The sequence below is a fragment of the Aspergillus brasiliensis genome (assembly GCF_001889945.1).
Source record: "Aspergillus brasiliensis CBS 101740 unplaced genomic scaffold ASPBRscaffold_9, whole genome shotgun sequence".
NCBI classification, from domain to species: domain Eukaryota; kingdom Fungi; phylum Ascomycota; class Eurotiomycetes; order Eurotiales; family Aspergillaceae; genus Aspergillus; species Aspergillus brasiliensis.
Genome location: NW_027137450.1, coordinates 967,103 through 987,377, shown reverse-complemented (window position 1 = coordinate 987,377; position 20,275 = coordinate 967,103). Strand labels below are relative to the sequence as shown.

The 20,275-nt window shown below is 50.3% G+C and overlaps 8 protein-coding genes across 8 annotated transcripts; 3 read left to right on the top strand and 5 right to left on the bottom strand.

Moving 5' to 3' along the window:
• Positions 1 to 409: 409 nt before the first annotated feature.
• Positions 410 to 1,384, bottom strand: ASPBRDRAFT_130056 (uncharacterized protein; the record flags this gene model as incomplete). The annotated part of the gene is made up of 2 exons (XM_067618196.1): positions 410 to 1,252; positions 1,328 to 1,384. 2 exons carry the CDS (start codon positions 1,382 to 1,384, stop codon positions 410 to 412), a joined length of 900 nt encoding a protein of 299 aa, XP_067477359.1.
• A 1,179-nt stretch (positions 1,385 to 2,563) lies between these two features.
• ASPBRDRAFT_651043 (2,4'-dihydroxyacetophenone dioxygenase family protein) lies at positions 2,564 to 3,709 on the top strand. The gene has a single exon (XM_067628511.1). It carries the CDS (start codon positions 2,856 to 2,858, stop codon positions 3,471 to 3,473), a length of 618 nt encoding a protein of 205 aa, XP_067477358.1. The 5' UTR covers positions 2,564 to 2,855; the 3' UTR covers positions 3,474 to 3,709.
• Positions 3,710 to 3,945: 236 nt separating this feature from the next.
• Positions 3,946 to 6,756, bottom strand: ASPBRDRAFT_197810 (uncharacterized protein; the record flags this gene model as incomplete). The annotated part of the gene is made up of 6 exons (XM_067621139.1): positions 3,946 to 4,193; positions 4,287 to 5,473; positions 5,546 to 6,213; positions 6,272 to 6,464; positions 6,522 to 6,595; positions 6,661 to 6,756. The coding sequence occupies 6 exons, from the start codon at positions 6,754 to 6,756 to the stop codon at positions 3,946 to 3,948; spliced, it is 2,466 nt and encodes an 821-aa protein (XP_067477357.1).
• Positions 6,757 to 7,308: 552 nt separating this feature from the next.
• Positions 7,309 to 8,383, bottom strand: ASPBRDRAFT_156669 (uncharacterized protein; the record flags this gene model as incomplete). Its single annotated transcript, XM_067619405.1, has 2 exons — positions 7,309 to 8,034; positions 8,120 to 8,383. 2 exons carry the CDS (start codon positions 8,381 to 8,383, stop codon positions 7,357 to 7,359), a joined length of 942 nt encoding a protein of 313 aa, XP_067477356.1. The 3' UTR covers positions 7,309 to 7,356.
• A 703-nt stretch (positions 8,384 to 9,086) lies between these two features.
• ASPBRDRAFT_56829 (NADH:flavin oxidoreductase/NADH oxidase) lies at positions 9,087 to 10,652 on the top strand (the record flags this gene model as incomplete). The annotated part of the gene is made up of 5 exons (XM_067627639.1): positions 9,087 to 9,155; positions 9,211 to 9,342; positions 9,420 to 9,770; positions 9,843 to 9,995; positions 10,065 to 10,652. 5 exons carry the CDS (start codon positions 9,087 to 9,089, stop codon positions 10,650 to 10,652), a joined length of 1,293 nt encoding a protein of 430 aa, XP_067477355.1.
• Positions 10,653 to 12,297: 1,645 nt separating this feature from the next.
• ASPBRDRAFT_76693 (glycosyltransferase family 32 protein) lies at positions 12,298 to 14,076 on the bottom strand (the record flags this gene model as incomplete). The annotated part of the gene is made up of 2 exons (XM_067629327.1): positions 12,298 to 13,791; positions 14,011 to 14,076. The coding sequence occupies 2 exons, from the start codon at positions 14,074 to 14,076 to the stop codon at positions 12,532 to 12,534; spliced, it is 1,326 nt and encodes a 441-aa protein (XP_067477354.1). The 3' UTR covers positions 12,298 to 12,531.
• A 233-nt stretch (positions 14,077 to 14,309) lies between these two features.
• On the top strand, positions 14,310 to 15,325 carry ASPBRDRAFT_56827 (uncharacterized protein; the record flags this gene model as incomplete). The annotated part of the gene is made up of 4 exons (XM_067627638.1): positions 14,310 to 14,448; positions 14,524 to 14,665; positions 14,741 to 14,901; positions 14,967 to 15,325. 4 exons carry the CDS (start codon positions 14,310 to 14,312, stop codon positions 15,323 to 15,325), a joined length of 801 nt encoding a protein of 266 aa, XP_067477353.1.
• Positions 15,326 to 17,349: 2,024 nt separating this feature from the next.
• On the bottom strand, positions 17,350 to 19,567 carry ASPBRDRAFT_56826 (uncharacterized protein; the record flags this gene model as incomplete). Its single annotated transcript, XM_067627637.1, has 8 exons — positions 17,350 to 17,513; positions 17,584 to 18,021; positions 18,086 to 18,169; positions 18,226 to 18,251; positions 18,661 to 18,784; positions 18,856 to 19,377; positions 19,449 to 19,467; positions 19,526 to 19,567. 8 exons carry the CDS (start codon positions 19,565 to 19,567, stop codon positions 17,350 to 17,352), a joined length of 1,419 nt encoding a protein of 472 aa, XP_067477352.1.
• Positions 19,568 to 20,275: the final 708 nt, after the last annotated feature.

Sequence of the window (20,275 nt, the reverse complement as noted above, 5' to 3'; positions counted from 1 at the left end):
CATATAATCATGGGCTGCCTCGTTGCGACGTACCCGTCGCAGGGCCAATTTACCCTCTGAGGCGCTTCCGAGATGAACAGGGGAGATGGGAACGTTAACGAAGGAAGCACGATCAAATCTCCCATGGGTAGTTTGTTCATACACCTGAAAACTCCCCACATTCTCTATTCTTGGACTATAAATTGAGACCATAAGTTGTGAGCTTTTTTAAGAGAATTGGTACACTATATATATACAAGGAGGTCACCGTAAACTGTTCCGAAGGGAGCGACTTTACCAGATGTACTAATATGACCCGTCAATACGCAACCTAGCTGGGGTCCGGGAGAATTTGTACGTTAATTCCAACCTGCTATCATATTGGCGCTAGTTACGCTCACATGGCCGTCGGACTTCTTTATACCCATCCTTATTCCAGATCAGCCTCATCTAGCTGATATAACTCCCTTCCTAGCTCCCCATTCACTCGGTACATCTCACCAGTCATTCCGTCCTCCCATAATTGAGAAGGAAGCGACAACTCTTCCCATTCAACAGCAACATCAGCAAATGTCTGCTCACTGAATTCTATCCGGGTCTCTTGGACAATATTCGTCTTCCCGTCGTGATAGATTAACCGTAGCATATCCGTTTCAAAAGCTTTCAGATCCGCAATAGCAAAATAGCCCTTTGAAGCTGTTCGCCGAAGAAATGCGCTCTCTCTTTCAATATGATTATCACGATCCGCCCTCCATTCGTCGCTTTGTTTGAGGGTCGGTAGTTTATTCTTGAAAGACTGTCTACCCCGTGAGATATGTTCTGGGTTCGGCAGGCGGCTATAACCATTTAAAGGGCCGGCTAACTCTGGCAAGATATCGAAGACTCGCCACCACTGGTCGCCGAAATTGAAGAGTTCGGGATTATCAAGAAGGGCCCACCAGGCTATATCCTCCTCGTCGAGCTCATCGGACCCTACTAATTCTGTGATCTTGTCGTTGTCATCGGCATTATAGTGAGTGCGCAACAAAATCAACTGATTGTTGTCACTCCCCCAAATCCTCCACGCTATCTTCCGCAGATTGTCAGAGCGCCAGGGGCGGAGGATATTGTCAATTTCATGGGCCGCAGGGAAACGTGACGGTGTTTCGTAAGTCTCCGAGGCATGATAAGTAGGGTCCAGTTCCCCCGGAATCTCATCTAGATCTAAGAACCGGTGGATCAGTCGGAGGCGCTGGTCTCCAGTGGGCTCAGATGAGGAGTGATCCCAGTGTTTCTTCATTATAAGATATTAGCCACGCTCGGCCTTCTATTACCAGGGGAAACAACAATAGTGGCGCAAAACACTCACGATCAAGTACTGCTCGACGGGTAACTGGCCCCATTGCGGAAGGTATGCCTCGTCCATCACTCCAGGCAAAGAATGCACTGTCATGGGCAATAAAACAGAGTTCTGGATGTTAGATGGAAATGCCCTGCCTGTCCAGCGCGGGAAAATGACACGCTAAACAAACACTATTTTGCACTGTTTTGCATGTAGTGATTTCGGAATTGAATGCTATTATTTATTAGAAATAGTACTCCAAAATTATTTTAGACTATTTAATAATAAGTAACTTGTCAGGGTGCAGGCTGGCGGGGTTGGTAGGACGGTAGTTCAAGTATAACGTTTTCCGGGGAACCAGCCACTCTGCACTTCTTGTTTCCCCTGTCAAGTCAAAAGCGAAACTAGCATAAGCTATACTTGATTAGGATAGACGATTCTGCGTAGATCATGGTGGTCGCTACTCGCACGTAATTTGGACGGGAGTGATTAAGCAAACACTTTCCTAACTAGGCAAGAAGCAGAGCCCGATAATAGGTAAGTCTTCTTACGGTCAAAATTGGACTAATTATACGAAAGTCTCCCTATGTTTTGCTAATAAACCACAACACGGGCAGCGTTGACGATGATTCCAAAAATTAGGCCGCACTGGCGAATAGACCGGCTGGAAGCGGTCGTAGAAGTGATGTATTGTTCATTTTTTAGATCATATATATGAGAATAAATATCCCATGTACTTTTATTTATAGTATAGTTAGATCAAAGTTTTATATAATAAACTGAAATACAGGTATTGTAATATGATAAGTCATTAAATATATTTATGAAGATCTTTTATATTATTTAACATCTATAGAAAACAAATCTAATCCTTCTAGACTTTAATGGTTGTTATATCTTGTGTTCAAAAAAGTATCTTTTATATAGTTTTACCAGATGGCACGCCCAACCGTGTGGCCCGTCCGACCGTTGATTAGTACGTTAGCTAGTCAAATGAAACAAAATGAAGTTCCTCTACCGCGGAGACTTATTGATACTCATTCCTTTGATTATGTTTACTTATTTGTTACAACCCCTTATGGCCTAGATTGTGCTACAAACCGAGCAAGTACTGTACGTACCTGACAATAAAGCATTCTTAAGCCGAACATCTATAGTTTCGAGACGAGATCTCCGTTGCCATGATACGTGAGCCCGGTCAACATCTTGGATGATTTCCACCGGACTCGGACTACACCGCGGTACGGAAGTCGATTGCAACTACTAGAAGTCAGTACCGGCTTCCACCGGACTTCCAAACAAACAATGCAGTGATGTCCACCTGGGCAGGGTCCTATCCTGAGTTACACTCAATCTTTAACATGATCACGGAGAACAGACAGAGTCATCCAATGATGTATACAATGGCATATATATACTATCAAGCTTATAAACGCTCTTCCCCCCCTCCCTTCCCACCAACTGCATTTCGCTCCTACTTCCCTCCCCATACCATTCATTCATTGACAGACAACCCACACCGACTAACACCCCCTCCTCTCCCCCAATTCAAACCATGCTCGCACCCCCAACAACCTCCTCCGACCATGCCAACCACGACCACCACCAACAGCCTCATCACGACCGCCCCTCCCCATACCAGGGCGACCCCCTACCCCACGTCTCCGCCGATCTCGTCATCCCCAACGCCGTGACCTTTGCATTGGCCACTTCCACCACCACCACCACCTCCTCGGAAGACGTGAGCGACGAGCGCCTCTGGGTCCCCCAGGCCCCCGGGGTCTGGTTTTGCCCCCTCCTCCTAAACGTCAGCCAGGGCTACTTCGTGAACCTGCTGCGCGTGCGCCGCAGCGGCATCCTCTCGCGCCACCGGCACACCGGCCCCGTGCACGCCACTGTCCTGCGTGGCCGCTGGCATTACCTGGAGCACCCCTGGTGGGCGACCGAGGGGAGCCACGCCTTCGAGCCGCCTGGCGACATCCACACCCTCGAGGTGCCCGCCGGGGTAGCCGAGATGGTTACTCTATTCCACGTCACCGGCGCGTACATCTACGTCGATCCCCAGGGCCGCCCGCTAGGCGTCGAGGACGTCTTCTCCAAGCTGGCGGCCGCCCGCGCGCATTACGAGCGGGTCGGGCTCGGGGCGGGCTTTGTGGAGCAGTTTGTGCGGTAATCTCTTTTTTCTTTGGTGGTATGGGGATGGGTATGGTGATTGTGGGGAACAAGTTCGAGGGAGGGGGGGAATGGACGGATTAGCTGACTGCGGCGACCAAATAAAGGGGCCGGGGGCTGTTGTTGTTGTTGTTATTGTTGTTGTTGTTGTTGTTGTTGTTGTTGTTGATAGAGATGGGATTAATTGTGTCATGTCGAGGAGATATGTGAAACCAGAGATACAGAGAGTGTGAGAGTTTGTAAGTGTGTGTGTGAGTAACAGCGGAGTTCATTCCGTTTGTGCAGATTGCCTCTGTATGTTAGCCTCCGCAGAAAGTTCCTTTAATCACGAGATAACTGCGCAACAAATTGTCACTCCCCTTGGACTTTGTTCTTCCCCCCTCTCCCTTCCGGGATTACATTTGATCCATCAAAGTCATCTGGACTTTCTGTCTCTCCCGCTTTGAATGACGGATTGGCACCTCTTTTTTTCCTCAAGAAAAGTCGGTAGGGTTCCAGATCCAGCTCTGACTTAATTGCAGAGCATTGAAATTAGTTTGGCCGTGACTCGCGGGTTCGGCCATCGAGGCCATCGGACTTAGATGATTGCCTAAGGAGTCGGACATGGTTGGTTCTGGTGGGACAGATGGCGGTGGTTGTGCGGACGCCTCGGGCTGCATGCCGGTGGTGGCCACTATCTCGTTGCTCGGAGGTATGATTGGGTCGGAGTTCTCCCACAGGACTATGAATTGCTTGATTAGACGCACTGAAACATTTGAACAGGGACAGTGCAAGGGTTACGCCAAGAAAAAAAAAAAAAAAGAAAATGACACACCTTGCTGTACAAACTCGAGCGCCTCATCAATTCCGCAGACCAAGGGAAAGCCATTGGCGACTTCGTCCCCCGGCGCGGCCGCGTTCGTCCCCTCATGCTGCATTTCGGCTAGACCCTGCGCATCCCTCCGGGCCTCGGAGGCCCCCGGGACATGGGGCGAAAGCTGCTCCATGCTTGCTCGGTTGTTGAGAATGATGGCCGACATGGACGACGGGTCGAGGCCCCCTTCATCTGCGAATCCACCACGGTGGGCCGCCGGGCGCGGGCGCCCGTTGGGTTGTTCATGCATCATTCCGTCACTGCGACTCGGGGAGGATGATGGCTCCGCGGCGGGCTCGCCGAGTAAACACTGCCATTCTCGACGGAAGATCAGCTCCAGCAGCTCTTTGAGGACCTTGACCGTCTGCGACGATACGACGGAGGAGGCGGCGAGCATTTTCTGCAGCGCAATGGAATTCGCCACCCCACGCTTGGCATCCAAGGACTGCACGGACCCCAGGCTGCAGAGAGCCACCATGCCCAGGGTCACGCCTGCGGTGAAGTTCTGGATGGCGATGTATGCGGCAGCTTGGGTGGTCTGGGCGGCGCGCAGGACGCTCTGGTACCGGGGCACGATGCTGCAGGTGCGCCGAGCGCAGTGCTCGCACTGTTCGAAGCTGGTAGGCCGCGCGTCGGAGTCCAAGCTGCGAGAGCCGCCCTGCGTCATCAGGCGCCGTGGGTATCGGAGAAAGGGTCGATGGAGGATGATCTGGATGTTGTCGTACGCCAACTGCAGGACCAAGGCCTGCAGCGCGAACACCCGGCACACCTCCGCTTCATGCCGAGTCAGTTGCGAGGTGTCCAGGTCGAGATGGCATTCCAGTCGCAGCTCCACGGGCAGCGTGTCAAACCATGCGACCAGCTTCGTGTTAATCTCCACAGCCTGGTCTATGACCGCTTCCCACTTCCCTTCGTTCAGATCGTAAATATCGCCGATGATGGGGCCGGCAATGGAATAGAGCTCAAACTTGTGCCTCTGATACGCGCCCAAGGTAGCGGGGGGCCGGACGGCAGCATTCGATGCACGATGGCTATTCGCGCCAAATACCGGATGCACCGTCATCAGATCGTCCAGATCTCGGGGCATGGTCACCGCACAATGCGAGTCGCTGATCGAAGGCGGCCGACCGTAGGTGATGGAAGCAAACCTGGTTTTTTGGCCGGACGTCAGCATCCACGGGTCAATCCTAACTGTTCTCCATTTCAGCAGGCAACTGCACCTGTCAAAAACATAGAGAGCCCACCAAGTTCTCCGGCGAACTTCGACCACAATCTCATTCGCAGGGCCCCACAGCGCCTCCTTGTGCAGCCCCTGCGCCTGGGCACTGCGGATCCCCGCGCCCAGTATGGGCATCGCCAGGTTCGGTCGACCCGTGTAGAGGTGGAATGTACTGAGCAGGATGCACAACTGCACACACTCTACCCCTCCTGTGTCTAACATGTGGAAAAAGTGGGATTGGATCTGGTTCAGCATACTCTTCTGCAGGACATGTAAATCCGACCGGGAGACCCCAACTTGCATGCTTTGCTCCTCCGGGGCATATGTGGCCCCCAGAGTGAGCACCATGAGGATCAGGACTGCAGTGCCTCTCTGCCGGGCAGTTACGCATTGATCATCGAGAATCCGGCGGTAGCTGTGCTCGAACGACGGAATGTGGAAGAGCAGTGTGAACCAGTGAACCGAGTCCCAGTACGATTGCAACAAGAAGTCACAGACCGCCCGAGATGGAAGGATGAGGCCCGGGAAGTGTTCCGTGAGGCTAGTACTTTCTTCCTTGCTGGTGTGTCCGAGGATTCGGGTGCTCAGAAATGCCCCTCCAGGAAGCGCAGAAGTGTTCCCAGGAGCCGCCGGTGACGCTTGCAACCCTTGATCGTGCTTTTGAAAAAGCTGGCCTGAACATCAGTGGTCATGGGCGAAGAGAAATGCCGGGTATCGGTGGTCTTACCTGATCAGTAAGCTCCACTGCAGATGCTTGGTGATATTGATGGGGTTCGGCAAGGGATTCCAACTGCTTGTTGAGGCCGTGATGGAAGCCTCGACGGGCTTGATCAGCTCCTACGGGAGTCCCCATATCGGACCGCAAATGATAGCTGCTTCTATCCCGCAAAATGGAAGACCTAGAGGATCGGATCGACTTGCTAGAAGTCACTTAATCTAGGATTCCAACGTAGCCGGTGGGACAACGATCGACCTACCGCAAAGGTGCCGAGGTTGTCTCGCAGACAAAGCCAGAGCGCATGCATAGAGAACACGGCTTCTCAACATCGCACTGATGGAGCGCATACCGGTCAGCGCGGGGGGTGGGAAAGGGGCGTGTCGATCATGTCTCCTTACTTTTAGCTTCTGCCTTCGACAACGATCGCAGGCATGTCGTCGTGACGAAGCGGACGGTTTGCCCGGAGGGAATCTCGAGCGAGCCCCATATGACATTGTTCGACGAGAGGTTTCTACTGAAGCAGAATTCGGCATGAGAAGACAGAATGTGAACTAGCTCCGACCAGATATGATAGCTTTCCCGTGAGGTTCAATAGGTGAGGTGCGCTGGAATTATGAGATGTGTGTAAGTTAGGTTAGTGAGTTACAGTCACAGTGCTTAGTAATCCACGGGGGTTTTTCCCATCTTTGTCCACTTTCCTGCCATTGTGGTCGCATAATTGACCCCATCACTGAGTCCTAGTAGTAGTTCATGTTATAAGGATGGTTAGATACTTGACCACCTCCTTGCAATTACTCGCAGTAACACTCTGATCTAGCTGTCTATAGGCCTGCGTCTTACATGTGTCTGTTCTCAAATTACTGCAATTCTCGATCTTCTGCTTGTTCGTGGGATCAATACTAGGTAAGGTAATAATCATGTTACGGTTGCAGAAATTCATACAAATCTATGCGAATCCTATAAAAATTGTCATGTTTCCAAAAAAAAAAAAAAAAAAAAAAAAAAAAAAAAAAAAAAAAAAAAGCAATACAGACGAACGAGAAGATCCAAGTCTTCCCATTCCCCACAAGCCAGCCATTTCCTCAATTGTACGGTCAAGACCGGGACACGGTTGTCTCAAAGTCCTCCGGCTCGCGTCCCAGGAGCTCTCCTAGCAATGGGGACACGAAAGCGCCTTCTCCTCGGCGAAAGGCCTCAAAGGTGGTGGTCCACAACGCGGAATGATCCACGCCATGGTAAGTGAAGTTGGACGAAACCTGAGGTTGTCTGGCAAATTCGTCCACGGAGACCTGGCGGATGCGCACAGTATGTTTGGCGAGCTTGGCCAGAATGGACACCGTTTCCCCGAGGGTCAGGGTTCGCGGGCCGGACAAGAGCACTTTGCGATTGCGATAGGGAAACCCGTCCGGGTCCTGCACGAATCTCTTGATGAGCTCTGCGGTCCCTTCCCCGAGCTCCTCGCGCTTCACCCACGCGATCCCCGAGCCCGCACCATCATGGGGGATCTTGATTTCGTCGACGGGCTGCTTCGGATCAAAGAACGCGGTATAGAGCGGGTACGACTCGGAGTAGAGACCTTCGCGGATGACCGTGTAGGAGAAACCCACATGCTGCCGCGTGCATTCCTGGAGGTACCTCTCGGTGTCCAAGTGCGCCTGCATGACGTGTGCTACCGACTGATCGCCTTCGGGGTTCCCGCCGTAGCCTAGCGACCCGTAGAAGATATGCGTCACGCCGCTGCGAATCGCATGGTCGATGGCCGTGCGGTGTCTCTATCCCAAACATATCGCGGTCAGCATGTGTTCTGACTACTGGGTGCTTTCCCCCCTAGGGGGTGGTTCCCGGATTTAGTCTTACCTCAGTTCGATATTCATGCTCCACGGACGCGTAGGAGATTAGGAAGAGTATGTTTAGCCCCTCGAAGGCAACCTTCAGGCTCTCGTTGTCGTCGTAGTCAGCCCGCCGGAGAACAGCTTGGTCTACGGGCAATTCCCTGAGTTTTTCAGGACTCCGAGCGATAAACACAAGCTTCTTGGATGGAAAACGTGGCAAGAGATGCTTGACCGTTCCCCCGCCAATACCTCCTGCAGCCGGGAAGACTCCGATGGTGGGGCTATTCATTTGGATGTACGAGAAAGGCACAAAGTATGACTGGTTTCGTCGAGATTGCTTGTCGCTACATCTCTAAGCTTTTATACCAGAATTTCCTGGTGAATTTGTCAGAAGGGTAATGCATTTGTCATCCTGACGTGGTGGAAGCGCCTGAGAAGGTTGTAGAATGAAGGTTCGCCTTTTGCCCCTCCGTCCAAGAAGCAACGACCGTAGCGTGGGTGATGCGTGAGGGATTCAACTTTCTATGCTCCGTTTCTTTGTCGTCTATCGTTCTGTTTTGAGCGTCAAATGCCAACTTCTATAAAAATCGCAGTCCGCCGGACCATCGGTTGGATGCCAAGTCCGAGTCCACCGGAGTCGGAGCGTTTCCGGCTGTGCATCATAGCCAATAGTTAGCCGATGTGCAGGTGGGAACGCCCAGAGACAAGCTCATAGTTACAACAGCGCCATTAGTAAGAAGGCATTTGCAACCCTGGGATCTTGCGCGGTGGCGTGTTCGATGATGAGAACTATTCGACCCTCACATTACTCATCCTTGGGCGTTTCACGGTTAGTTTCTTCACCCAGTCTGCGCTTATAAATCTACACACGCTCTATTGACCTCTCTGTACAAGTAGAACGACTCAATCGCACATAGTGATATAAAGTTCATAAAGGCCTGGCACAGCGCAATTCGAGGACATTCGATTCGACATTACGAAAGCCACCAAAGATGCCTTCCCGTTACCTCAACGCCGATGAAAGTGAGATTGTCGAAATTGCCAACGAACCGGCGAGCGGTGTAAGTTGTAATTTCCGGTACATTGGACACTCCATTGCTGAACGATCCCCTGCAGGTTTCTTACTTCACCCCCAAGCAGACTCCGACGGCGGGCACCGCTCTCGTGCCCGCGTCCCAAGACCCTAATACGCCCAAACTGTTTACGCCGCTGCGTATCCGAGGAATTGAGCTCCAGAACCGAATTCTGGTGAGTTGCTTCGTGTCACTTGTTCTCTCCTTTGTGTTCAAATCCTGGAAAATCTCGACTAACCTAGATGACTCAAGCTCTCTCCTCTCTGCCAATATTCGGCCGAAGATGGACATCACACCGACTGGCACTTTGCTCACCTGGGTGGCATCATCTCGCGTGGACCCGGCCTCTCCTTTGTGGAAGCCACTGCGGTCACAGCCAACGGCCGGATCACCCCGGAGGATTCAGGCCTCTGGAAAGACTCGCAGATCGGCCCGTTGAAGAGGATCGTGGACTTTGCGCATAGCCAGGGCCAGTTGATTGGGATCCAACTCTCGCATGCGGGCCGGAAAGCGAGCACTGTTGCCCCGTGGTTGAGCATGAACCGAGGGCCGGGAGCTCCCGTTAAATCGGTCAATGGCATTGACCACGATGGCTTTGCACCGGTAAGAACCCTTTTTTCACTCTTCCCTCCAGCCAAGCTTCTGGACTAACCTTCTGCCTTGCTTTTCGAACAGCGTCATGGCTGGCCAGACGATGTGGTTGCCCCGAGTGCGATCGCGTTCAAGGATAAGAACATCATTCCTCGGGAGTTGTCTCACGATGAGATACAATCCTTGGTCGAGGCTTGGGGTGACGCTGTGAAGAGAGCGGTCCGTGCCGGGTTCGATGTATGTCTCCATTCCGCTTCCCTTATAGAATGTTCCGTCATCTGACCTCGCTTGATATCCGTACGCAAGGCAATCGAGATCCACGGTGCGCATGGGTATCTTATACACGAATTCCTCTCCCCCGTCTCCAACAAGCGGACGGACGAATACGGAGGAAGCTTCGAAAACCGAATCCGCTTGGCCCTCGAGCTAGTGGACATCTCTCGGCAGCATATGACTCCGGACATGCCTCTCTTCTTCCGCGTGAGTGGCACCGAGTGGCTGGAGCACCTGGAGAATGAACCCAGCTGGGACGCGAGCCAGACGGTCCGGTTGGCGGAGGTTCTGGTGGAGCACGGGGTGGATGTCCTCGATGTATCCAGCGGAGGGAATGATCCCCGGCAGCAGATCAAGGGAGGTCAGGCCTACCAGTCCCCCTACGCATTCCAGGTGAAAGAGGCTCTGGGCGATCGTCTTCTGGTGGCATCCGTTGGGGCCATCACCTCCGGTCCGCAGGCTAATGACCTCTTGAACGCGGGTCTCGATATGGTCGTCATCGGACGCATGTTTCAGAAGAATCCAGGCCTGGTGTGGACGTTCGCTGAAGAGCTCGACGTTGATGTGAAGGCAGCCCATCAGATTCACTGGGGGTTTGCTGGAAAGCGCCGTCACCAGTGAATGCTGCTGGCGTAGAAGTTGAAGAAATACGCATTGCGTGTTACTTTCCATGGTTCGTACTTGATTAGATAGACTTAATGCTGCTTGCCAAGGACAACGATGGTAGTCGCAAAGTGGCTATCAAGATGCTTGCAATATTCAACCACAGTTTAACTGTTGCAGAGAAAATGGCCAGGAAGCGCTCAAGGCATTCAAAGGAACAACACTGCGGTATTGTTCTAATGGACAGTCAAATGCCTGTCATGGGGGGGCTTTGAGTCAACTTCAAGGATTGGCGAATACGAAAGAGATAACAAGCTCAGACGTACGCCCATTGTGGCACTAACCGCTCATGCTATGTTTGGCGACCGAGAGAAGTGTCTGGAGGCAGATATGGATGACTATCTTTTGAAACCAATAGACCGAAACCCACTGATATAGATCATCTACAAGCATACTAACTCCGCAAGACTTGTACCACTCAATATTTCACTCCGTGACAGGTTCTGGGCCACGGATATCTCTACCAGCGGGCTACCACAAACGCTTACATTATCGACCGGTTTTCGTCGTCCTTCAATTCAATACTGGCTCTTCGACGTCAACTTTTGTATCTAGCTTGCTCAGTCGGCCTATTACATGTAGAGAATAGTTTTGGGGACCATGGGAAATCAAGGGTCGCCCTAGCTCCCCGGCCTCTAAGTTAGTACGCACGAATCGGTCTTATGTTAGTCCATATCTTATCAAGGCATGGCATGATGAAATCTATCAATGAGCCTGGCTTTTCGAAGGTCAGTCCCTCTGCCACCCGTGGTTAAATCGCAGTTGCGATTTTTCCTAGAATTAAAAAGGGATAACACGAGGAATGTAAGATAATATTCGTAATGACGGACAGCTGTTATAATACAAACATATTATCACCCATACAATACACGGCTCAAATTTCTTCCAGCTTCGTGCCAGGATTGTGTTGTTTCATCCCGGGTTGCTGAAACAATCGAAGAGAGTAAGTAGTGATATCGATATCCGGACACCCTGTATAAGTAACCGCTGCCTTGCTCTCGGATTTGTTACTCTTAATTATTAATCCTAACCCTTTGAGCTATGACTCCACTCCCAGTATCAGCCAAGGAGCAATTTGAACAGATTATTATAGCTATTTATATTTTTTTGGTTCTTTCCTTTTCTCCCTATATGCCTGGCTTGTTATGTGTTTAAACTTTTGAAAAACGATAAATCCCTTTCAGTGCTAACAACACTTTCTATAGTCTCGCTTATGTTTCTGCCATTCTTCTAGATTATATATAATAGTGGCTCCTGGCAGTACCTCTTTTTAAAGGCTTCAATTTCCTTTCTACTGCCTCTAATAATCTATTTCAAGATCCATCTTTTTCATCAGGAGGCCAGGGGCAAGCTTGACCTGTTATATTCTGTATTCCAGTCCCTGTTCCAATCCCAGGAAGTACTAATAAGCTTGTTACTACCCAGTGGCGCCCCAGCCAGCAGCTACATGCTTAATGTTATAACATGCTCCCGTAAGCGCAAGAATGACATGGAATAGAACTGATTACTATACTAACACATCCGGAATATGTATTAGATTGAAGAAGTTCATGAATAATACTAGTGATATCAAGATAGATATAAAAAGTATAGGGCTTAGAGAGACTGTAATAAAGTATATAATATCATTTAAATTTAATTTATTTTAGGTAACAAATATGCAATTAACCCATTGCTGGAATAGATGACCAACGGCGAAGAAGAGCAAAATGAGTGGCCAAGCGATGAAAATGAATCAATAGTATGCAACTGTATAAAATGCTAAAACGCGCAATCAACGCCAATCCCAGAAGATAAATCCTAACAACCCAATGCCTAGATACTCTATAGAACCCGATTATCGCCCGTTCTGTTTCTGCTTCTTCTTCTCCTTGGCCTCCGCATCTGCCTGTTTCCACGAGCCCGCGTAGTGATGCGTAACCAGCGCATCTCCTTGATCCTGGGGATATCCGTTTTGGGACGCTGCAAACGCCACCCCAGGCATGATCAGAACATCTCCGATGAGCTTGGGTTTCTTAATCCCATGGAAATCGCGATCATCAACAGTCCGACCCAACAACTGCTGCAGGCTGTCCAGGATCGCGATCGTCATGATCTTGGGTCCCGTCACATTCACAACATCGATGGGCAGCATTTCCAGCGTCAGGTCTTTGACCTGCACATTATTCATGGCGGCGATCTCCTTCAATTTGGCCACGACAGCATCGACCACCACTTGGAGAACACGCGAGGAGCGGGGTGCCGCGAAGACCCAGTTGCAGAACTGCGATGCGATCTCCGTGCCTTCCCCACGCCATTCAAAGTCGAACTCCAACCCCACGATCATCTCGATCCTTGCATTCTTGTATTCCGTGGGAACCCATTCTCCCACCGGCTTATCGCATGTGACATCCAGATCACTCCAGACACCCCCCTCGGCGAGCACGAGCAAGTATCGGAGGAGATCCGCACGCAGGATCGGGATCGGGAGGGTTTCGAAGACTTCGATAATATCTGGTCGCGAGGCATAATGCGTACGGACGAAGGTCGCAGCCGAGTCATCGGTCAAGAGCTCATATCGAAAGGAGGGGTTCTTTTCGAGCCAAGTGTTGATCCATTTGTCTTGGTCATCGCTCAGGTGGGGATCCTTGGCGGATTGCCAAAGCTTGTCAGTGATGCCGAGAATAGCATCACCATCAGCGATGTCACCAGTTATTTTCGAGCTGGATGGCTTGCTGGTAGATACGGGTGGCTTGGGATGCGATGCTTCTCCTTTTGATGGTTCGACTGCTTGTGGTACCTGAGAGACTGGATCGGATTGTGACGTCGGAACTTGGGATTGCTGACGGAGTCGGCCCGGCAGTGGGTCCCACGTCAGGAAGAGCAGGCAGCTGAATACTAGCAGCGGGATCGTCAAGATAACAAAGCGCCCATAGCGCGATGACCGTAGGGTGGAAGGGAGCATCGATGATGTGCGAAGTGAGGAGCTTTCATGGGGGTATCTTGGGTGAGAGGAGAGGAGGGAAATAATCTCGGCGCTCCAGGCGCAGCGGAGGGAGAGCGTCCATCCGTTTAAAAACAAGGCTGGATCATTATTATTGCCACGCTTCGAAGGTTGCTTATTCTATGATTAGCGCGGGCGCTAAAACTCTGGGAAATTGGGTTTGTGCTTCCACAAGGGTCATCGACGGTTTCCCTTGATTGGAAGGCAAAAAGAGCCTTAGTCTCTTTTAGTGCCGGGTGTCACCGGATGAGTCGCGAGGCTTAATTCACTTAAGTGGCATTTGGCCCACCGCTGGTTCATTGGGGCCAAATCCTGGGCATCCTGTAGACTCACTGGATTCGAGAGAGGTATATTGCCTTCTTCTCGAGACCCGCGAGGATGGAAGTGTGGCTGTTTCATGGCCACGCGAGGCTTCTCTACGCCAAGGCCCCGTTAGTCGGGATTTGGAGCATTAGCGGTGCCTTATAACGATGTTGGACAAGGAACGAATAAATAGAGCAAGCTCCGCACTGGAAAATGAATAACCCGTTGCACTGTCCTCCCAGGCATATCCTCCGTACGTGAGGCGAGGGGATTCCAGGATATAATTGAACCATTGGGTCCGTGAAATGATGGCGCGACTGTCGCTACCTATGGCCTCTGCGGCATGGCGGTTACTTTGCCCAGTGATACTTCTCTCACTACCGGTGTGCCTTAGTCAGACAAGCACAGCATTGGATACTTCCATTCAGGACAGTCCACATTTTATGGGATGGTATCTCGGAACAACCAGTCAGTACTTGTCCGCTGCCCAGTGAAGTTTCGGTTGATAGGAACATTGTCGCTCACTCTGACCTTTGACTGCAGCCCAAGCCCTAACTGATGCGGGCACCTGGTCGACGTCCGGGCAGTATGCAGCTGGCTGCACCGCGTCTGCGACTTGTTCCTGGGCCACCGCATGCAGTGGGAACATTCTTTATTACAATGTCGACAATAAAACTTTGGACTGGTGAGTGAAGTCAACAGATATGCAACATAATGCGGCATGTCAACTGATTCACGCCTCGACTTTGTGCTTAACTAGTGGTGCCGAGTCCATGTCCTGTCAAACCATGACCATCTATCAATCAGAGCCCTACGCTACCCCATCCGCCTACAACCTCTTCTGCGCTGACTTTTGGTCTGCGTACACAATCTATCGAGAGCTGCCCGCCACGACAACCTCAACCACTTCAGCCACTTCAGGTACAGCCAATCTCAATCCAACCCTTTGAGATGCGTTGAAACTCACGGAAGATCTTTCATTATAGATTCAAAGGCTAGTGCAACCACCGCCCCAATTACCTCCGTGGCTACACAAACCTCTTCTGCGACCCAAACATCGACCGCCTCACCTTCTTCAACATCCACCTCTTCCTCGTCCGGGAAGAGACAAGCATGGATTGCGGGCCCCGTCATCGGCGCCGTGGTGGGCGTTGGTGCCGTTGCAGCTGCGGTGATCTTCTTCCTACGCCGTCGGATAATCCAAAGCCCTCAGGCCATGGAGTACCAAAGTGTCTCCCCGAGGGCGCGGACTGTGTCCGAGCTGCCCACAGAAAGCCTCACGGGAATGGTACACGAGATGCCCTCTTCATCCACATCCCGAGTGGGGCCATACGAGCTTAGTTGAAACTGGATATTGATATCGATGATTATAGGTAATAATAAGAACTATAATAATAATAATGAGACCCTTTTATTGGCCTTGAATATTCTCTGTGTTGCTGATCCTTCTCGGATCCTGTTCGACGCCACACAACTAAACTGAGACATACCCACTACCCAGCCCCTTTACCTTCAGCCCCCGAATTCACCATGTGCTTATACAGATTGCAGAGTATACCCGTAGATCTACTTAAGATATGATAGAAGGCTACTTGTTTCGTAGGTATTGATTTCTTCCCGATTACTAAAGATCGAAGCCGTCGAGAGGTGGGAAATCTTGTTAGATCTAATATAATCTTGATATGAATGTATCTGCCGGACAATGTCGTCACTAATCAGTGCCACTCTGCTCAGTGCTATCCGAGTGCTGAATATCTTCTCGATCGAGATGTTAACCGGACAGATACGGTAGGTGATGTTCATGAGGTGATCCATGTTCTTAGATGACTCGACTGCTACAATGAACGCTCTAAGGGACCACACATGGGCACATTCATTAGGCGCTATGACCAGGCAACCGTGTACAGGGTAGTTAGGAAGGGCATTATTGGCCATGGCACTAATTAGGGCGATTTGTTGGATAAACAATTTTCCTGGCAATTTAATAATGAAATTGCGTCCACTTGCAAGAAATGGTGTAATAACTACCTATGACCGAATGGACAAGGCTGTGTTCATTTCAGCAAATAAGCGTCCACTACGGAGTATCCAATAACTAAAATAAGGGGCACTGATAAGGAGCGTGAATTAACCCGAGACCCACGTTGCACGCTAAATGTGGTGTCGCTCAAGCGATATATTTTGGGCGAGTCATAACTCGGGACTTCAGCCGCAGCTGCTGATAACGTTGAGTAAACGGCCAGCTTGAGATCCTGAGATCCAGTTGAGCTTGCCATGTGCTCTGTGACCTAGAAGAGATACTTGTACATGCTAGGCATATAGCAACTTGCAAGCAGCTGCATTGTAATTGTGGAATTCCCATCGTCGTTCATCGGCCGTGGCACTAAAGGTCCGTGCTGTGAACGGTGCTGTAAGCGGAATAGTGCTTCCACGGGCGTTGTACTTTTATTATGGCGCGTGCGCTAGATTCATAATGAACACAGATCGACAATGTAGTAGCCTCATTCGTAGATTAGGTGAACTGGCTAGATCCCAGGAGATAAGACATTTGCGATTTCCTTGCTTCTTGCCACGCCCCCATGCAAACATGGCTTTCAACTCCAGAATATGTTTCCTGGGGTTACATGAAAGCTTCTTGGGATTATATACCTTATATATACCACTTGTGGTAGTGATTGGATAGTAGCTGCAACTAAAAGCCCCTGCGTAGGACTAGGATGTTAAATTTGATCGATCTACTTAGCCAAATCGTTAACCTAGTCTATCTTGTTTCCCTGGTCCGTAAGGGTGTTGCTCCAAAGGATAGGGAGGCGGTACCGCCACACTAGCCAGGTTTCCTCCACACTGGCCTTTGCTCATGTAACACCTTCCGCCTACCTTGATAGATAAGACTCGTTGGTAAAACAAGCAAAATTACTCCTAGATTAATTTTTGCGTCGAAGAACAACTAAGAATATTTCTTTTATTTGATCAAAGAGACTATCGTTATCTATGGACAATTACAGACCTTTAGCATTCTGCCGATATAGAAAATACACATCATATATATAGGAGCAGGTAGTCTCACTAATCGGCTGTATTAACTATGTTCCAGACGTACTCCACAGAGTAGCTCTTCCAAGACGATCACTCGTGTATGTTTGTAAAAGTCCCAACGGCATCGGAAGCTAATGAGTGATTTTCAAGATCAAAGCCTACCTTCATGGAAACCTTCTACGAAGTGCATCTTTCCGGAGCTGCATCGAGTAACCCAAAGACTTCCTTTTTCACGCGTTGGTCCGCTTTCTGGTCCAATGAGTCTTGTGCGGTATTGACTTGTGACCTTTCAAGTACTACAATATACAGAGGGTTTGGTATGCAGTTCCATGATCACCCTTCTCTGGTCCTCCGAATCAATTCTCGAATGGTGTCTCCTAGCTCATCGATTACCGGTCCTCCACGTGGAATAGTGTGCCCCTTGCCCGTATCAAAGAAGAAGGCGGCATCAGGGTCACACAAGTTGTACAGGCAATCCGCGCCAAACCTATAAGGGTCTATACGTGTTAGGCACGCACCATTAGCGAACGGTCGATGTTCTTCATCTATCACAGGATACCAACTCACCATGTGCGCCAATGACATGAACCGTTGGAAGATCAATCATATCCTCTCGCTCATCGGCGAATATCAGCCCCCTTTCCGGATGGACTGGGGGAAGACCGGCCAAGAAAACCGCGCACTTAATCCGCCGCGGACGGCCTGTCTCCTGCTCCCTCTGCTGTTCGCGCAAGATATATGCCGCCCCGATACTGGCCCCTTCACTGTATCCCAAGAGACCCTCAATATCGGGGTTCTTTTCTAACGTCTCCTCGACATATTCCATAAGATCTTGGTAATTGGTCCAAACAATATCATTGGATATCACTGATCGAACCGCCTCTTCCGGAGTAGCATATTGGATGTTTCGCCCCCCTCGGACGGATTTGTGGAGGTCCCCAGTGGTGACGCCGGCGTAGTCCAGCCAGCGGTAGTGGGGCGGAGGACCAAAATATTCTATCTGTCCTGGGGACTTTGTTAGATACACCTGGAACAACACTTGAATTCTTGTGTGGAAGTCATGTCGCACCTGGAGGGGCCGTGGCAGAATTTGGCGCATTTATACAATAAAATGAAGCGGTGTTGTCGGCGGCCAGGTTTTTCTGCAACGGCCCTAAATCGCACACAGATTAGCGGTTGAGAGCTTCTCCAGTAGAACTGAATTGATACCTAGCTGGGCACTGAGAGTCTGCAATCTATTATCAGTATAGTGGCTTACATGTTTCTCTCAAGAAGAAAATATCGACTTACATCAGCACTGGTTATCGAGCCGTGGAGGCATAGGAACCGCATTTTCTTGGAGACAGGGATAGTAGATAGGAGGGGATGCCGGGAGTCTGTCACAGGAAGAGCGAACCGTGCAAAATATTACTCTACAGACCTTATGATACGCGCGTGATACTTTTTTTGGCGCTACAGGTCGCAAAGTCAATTCATATACGAGCTACATACATCACACGTTTCTCACCCGCCGAACGGGCCCATCATAGTGGTCGTATACATGCAAGGGGTAGAAGGGGTAGAAAGGGCACGGATTCCCAGCCCCTTGCTCAACTAGATTATCCCTTTCATCACCCGGTCTTTCTGATCATTTCATGGATTGACTGTGCTAATTCACTGATCACCAAACCCGATCGCGGAAGAGTATGGCCTTTGGCCATATCGAAAAACTCGGCCGTGTCAGGATCGCAAGTTTCATAGAGGGCTTCCGAGCCATACCGGTAAGGGTCTGAATGAGGAATAAGGTTAGCTGGGTACGAAGTCAAAAAGATTAAAAGGAAAGAGAAGAATGATCACTGCCATTTGCCCCTACAACATGAAGCGTGGGAATGTCGATCATTTCCTCCCCACCGTCATCTGCAAGGATGAACTCCTTTGTGTCTCGCCTCATAGCTGGCCAGCCTCCGACGAACATCGCACACTTGATCTGGCGCTCGCGGCCATCTTCGCGCTGCCGATGTTGTTCATCGAGGATATATGTGGCAGCTGCCGCAGCTCCTTCGCTGTAGGCGATCAGCCCGCCAATCTCCGGGTTCTTCTTCAGCCCACCCTCGATGTAGTCCATCAGCTCCGTATAGTTCTGACAGCGAATGTCCCCCAAGACCTCTCTCGCGGCATTGTCGCTGCTCACGCTGGTTGACAGGTCACGCACGCGGTCAATCATGGAATTTCCGGGCTTTTCACCGTCGTCTATCCACCGGTAATGCGGCCCGGCGCCAAAATACGCCTCGAACCCGGGGGGAGGATGAACTGGGAGAGGGCCATTAAGATAGTGAAAAGTCACTGCTGAGTCGTCGGTATTCAACTCCTTCAACAACGGTGCTGCATGTTACTGCCCGTTAGTAACAGCCCAGCAAGCTGTGGCAATCATATGTAATATCAAATGACCGAACCTAGCTGTATAGTGATATTCTGCGCTGGTTAGCATCATATTCTATCCCTTTGCCATTGTCTAATTTTGCCCACTCACGTCGGTGTTGCCGATGGCACCGTGAAGACAGAGGAAATGCATGTCAGAGTATGTTGAGTGGCAAGATCGAGAGAGCCGATGGAAAAGGATGAGGGAAACAACTCTGGAACGCGGGCAAACTTATTTATTTACTCGTCGGGGAATGCAGAGGAGCTATGCGGATCGCTGAAGAAAGCCATCAGCAGCTAGGGTAGTGTCTGCAAGTTAGTCTACATCATGGTACATACTACTACTTTAGGGTCATGCGAGCTGCAGGCCGTCATGATGTTGAGGAAGGACAGTCAGTCGATATATATTTAAAACGTATGTCCATGCACAAGCAAGAAACATGTTCACCCAGCCAATCAAATCTATTATGAGCCCGAATCACAAGATGGGAATGCCACAATACATCATACAATAGGCATTGGCTGCGTGCCGTTTGCTTCACATTCGGATGCCTGAATGGTGTCATGATACCACCACCTTGTCTTCCACGCCATCGTCCACGACCCTTGAGTAGAGGCCTACTGGCCTATCGTGTTCCTCAAAAGTCCCAAGTAATCTCATGCAATGCCCACGGTGATTAGCTTTAATTGACGATCCTGTCTCACGTTGTTTTCTGTCAGCGTGGCACTGCCTCCATCTTCTCCCTAGTATCACACCCCTTGCATAGGTGCTTGTTTTGCGCAACCCCCTCTCTGCCTTTTGCATCCCCCTCTTTTGCCAAATCTCAGCAAGCTCAATCCATTTGTTTCTATTCACTCGTTC

Excerpts from the sequence above, each read along its gene's own strand:
- ASPBRDRAFT_651043 (XM_067628511.1), top strand. The coding sequence starts at position 2,856 with ATGCTCGCACCCCCAACAACCTCCTCCGACCATGCCAACCACGACCAC.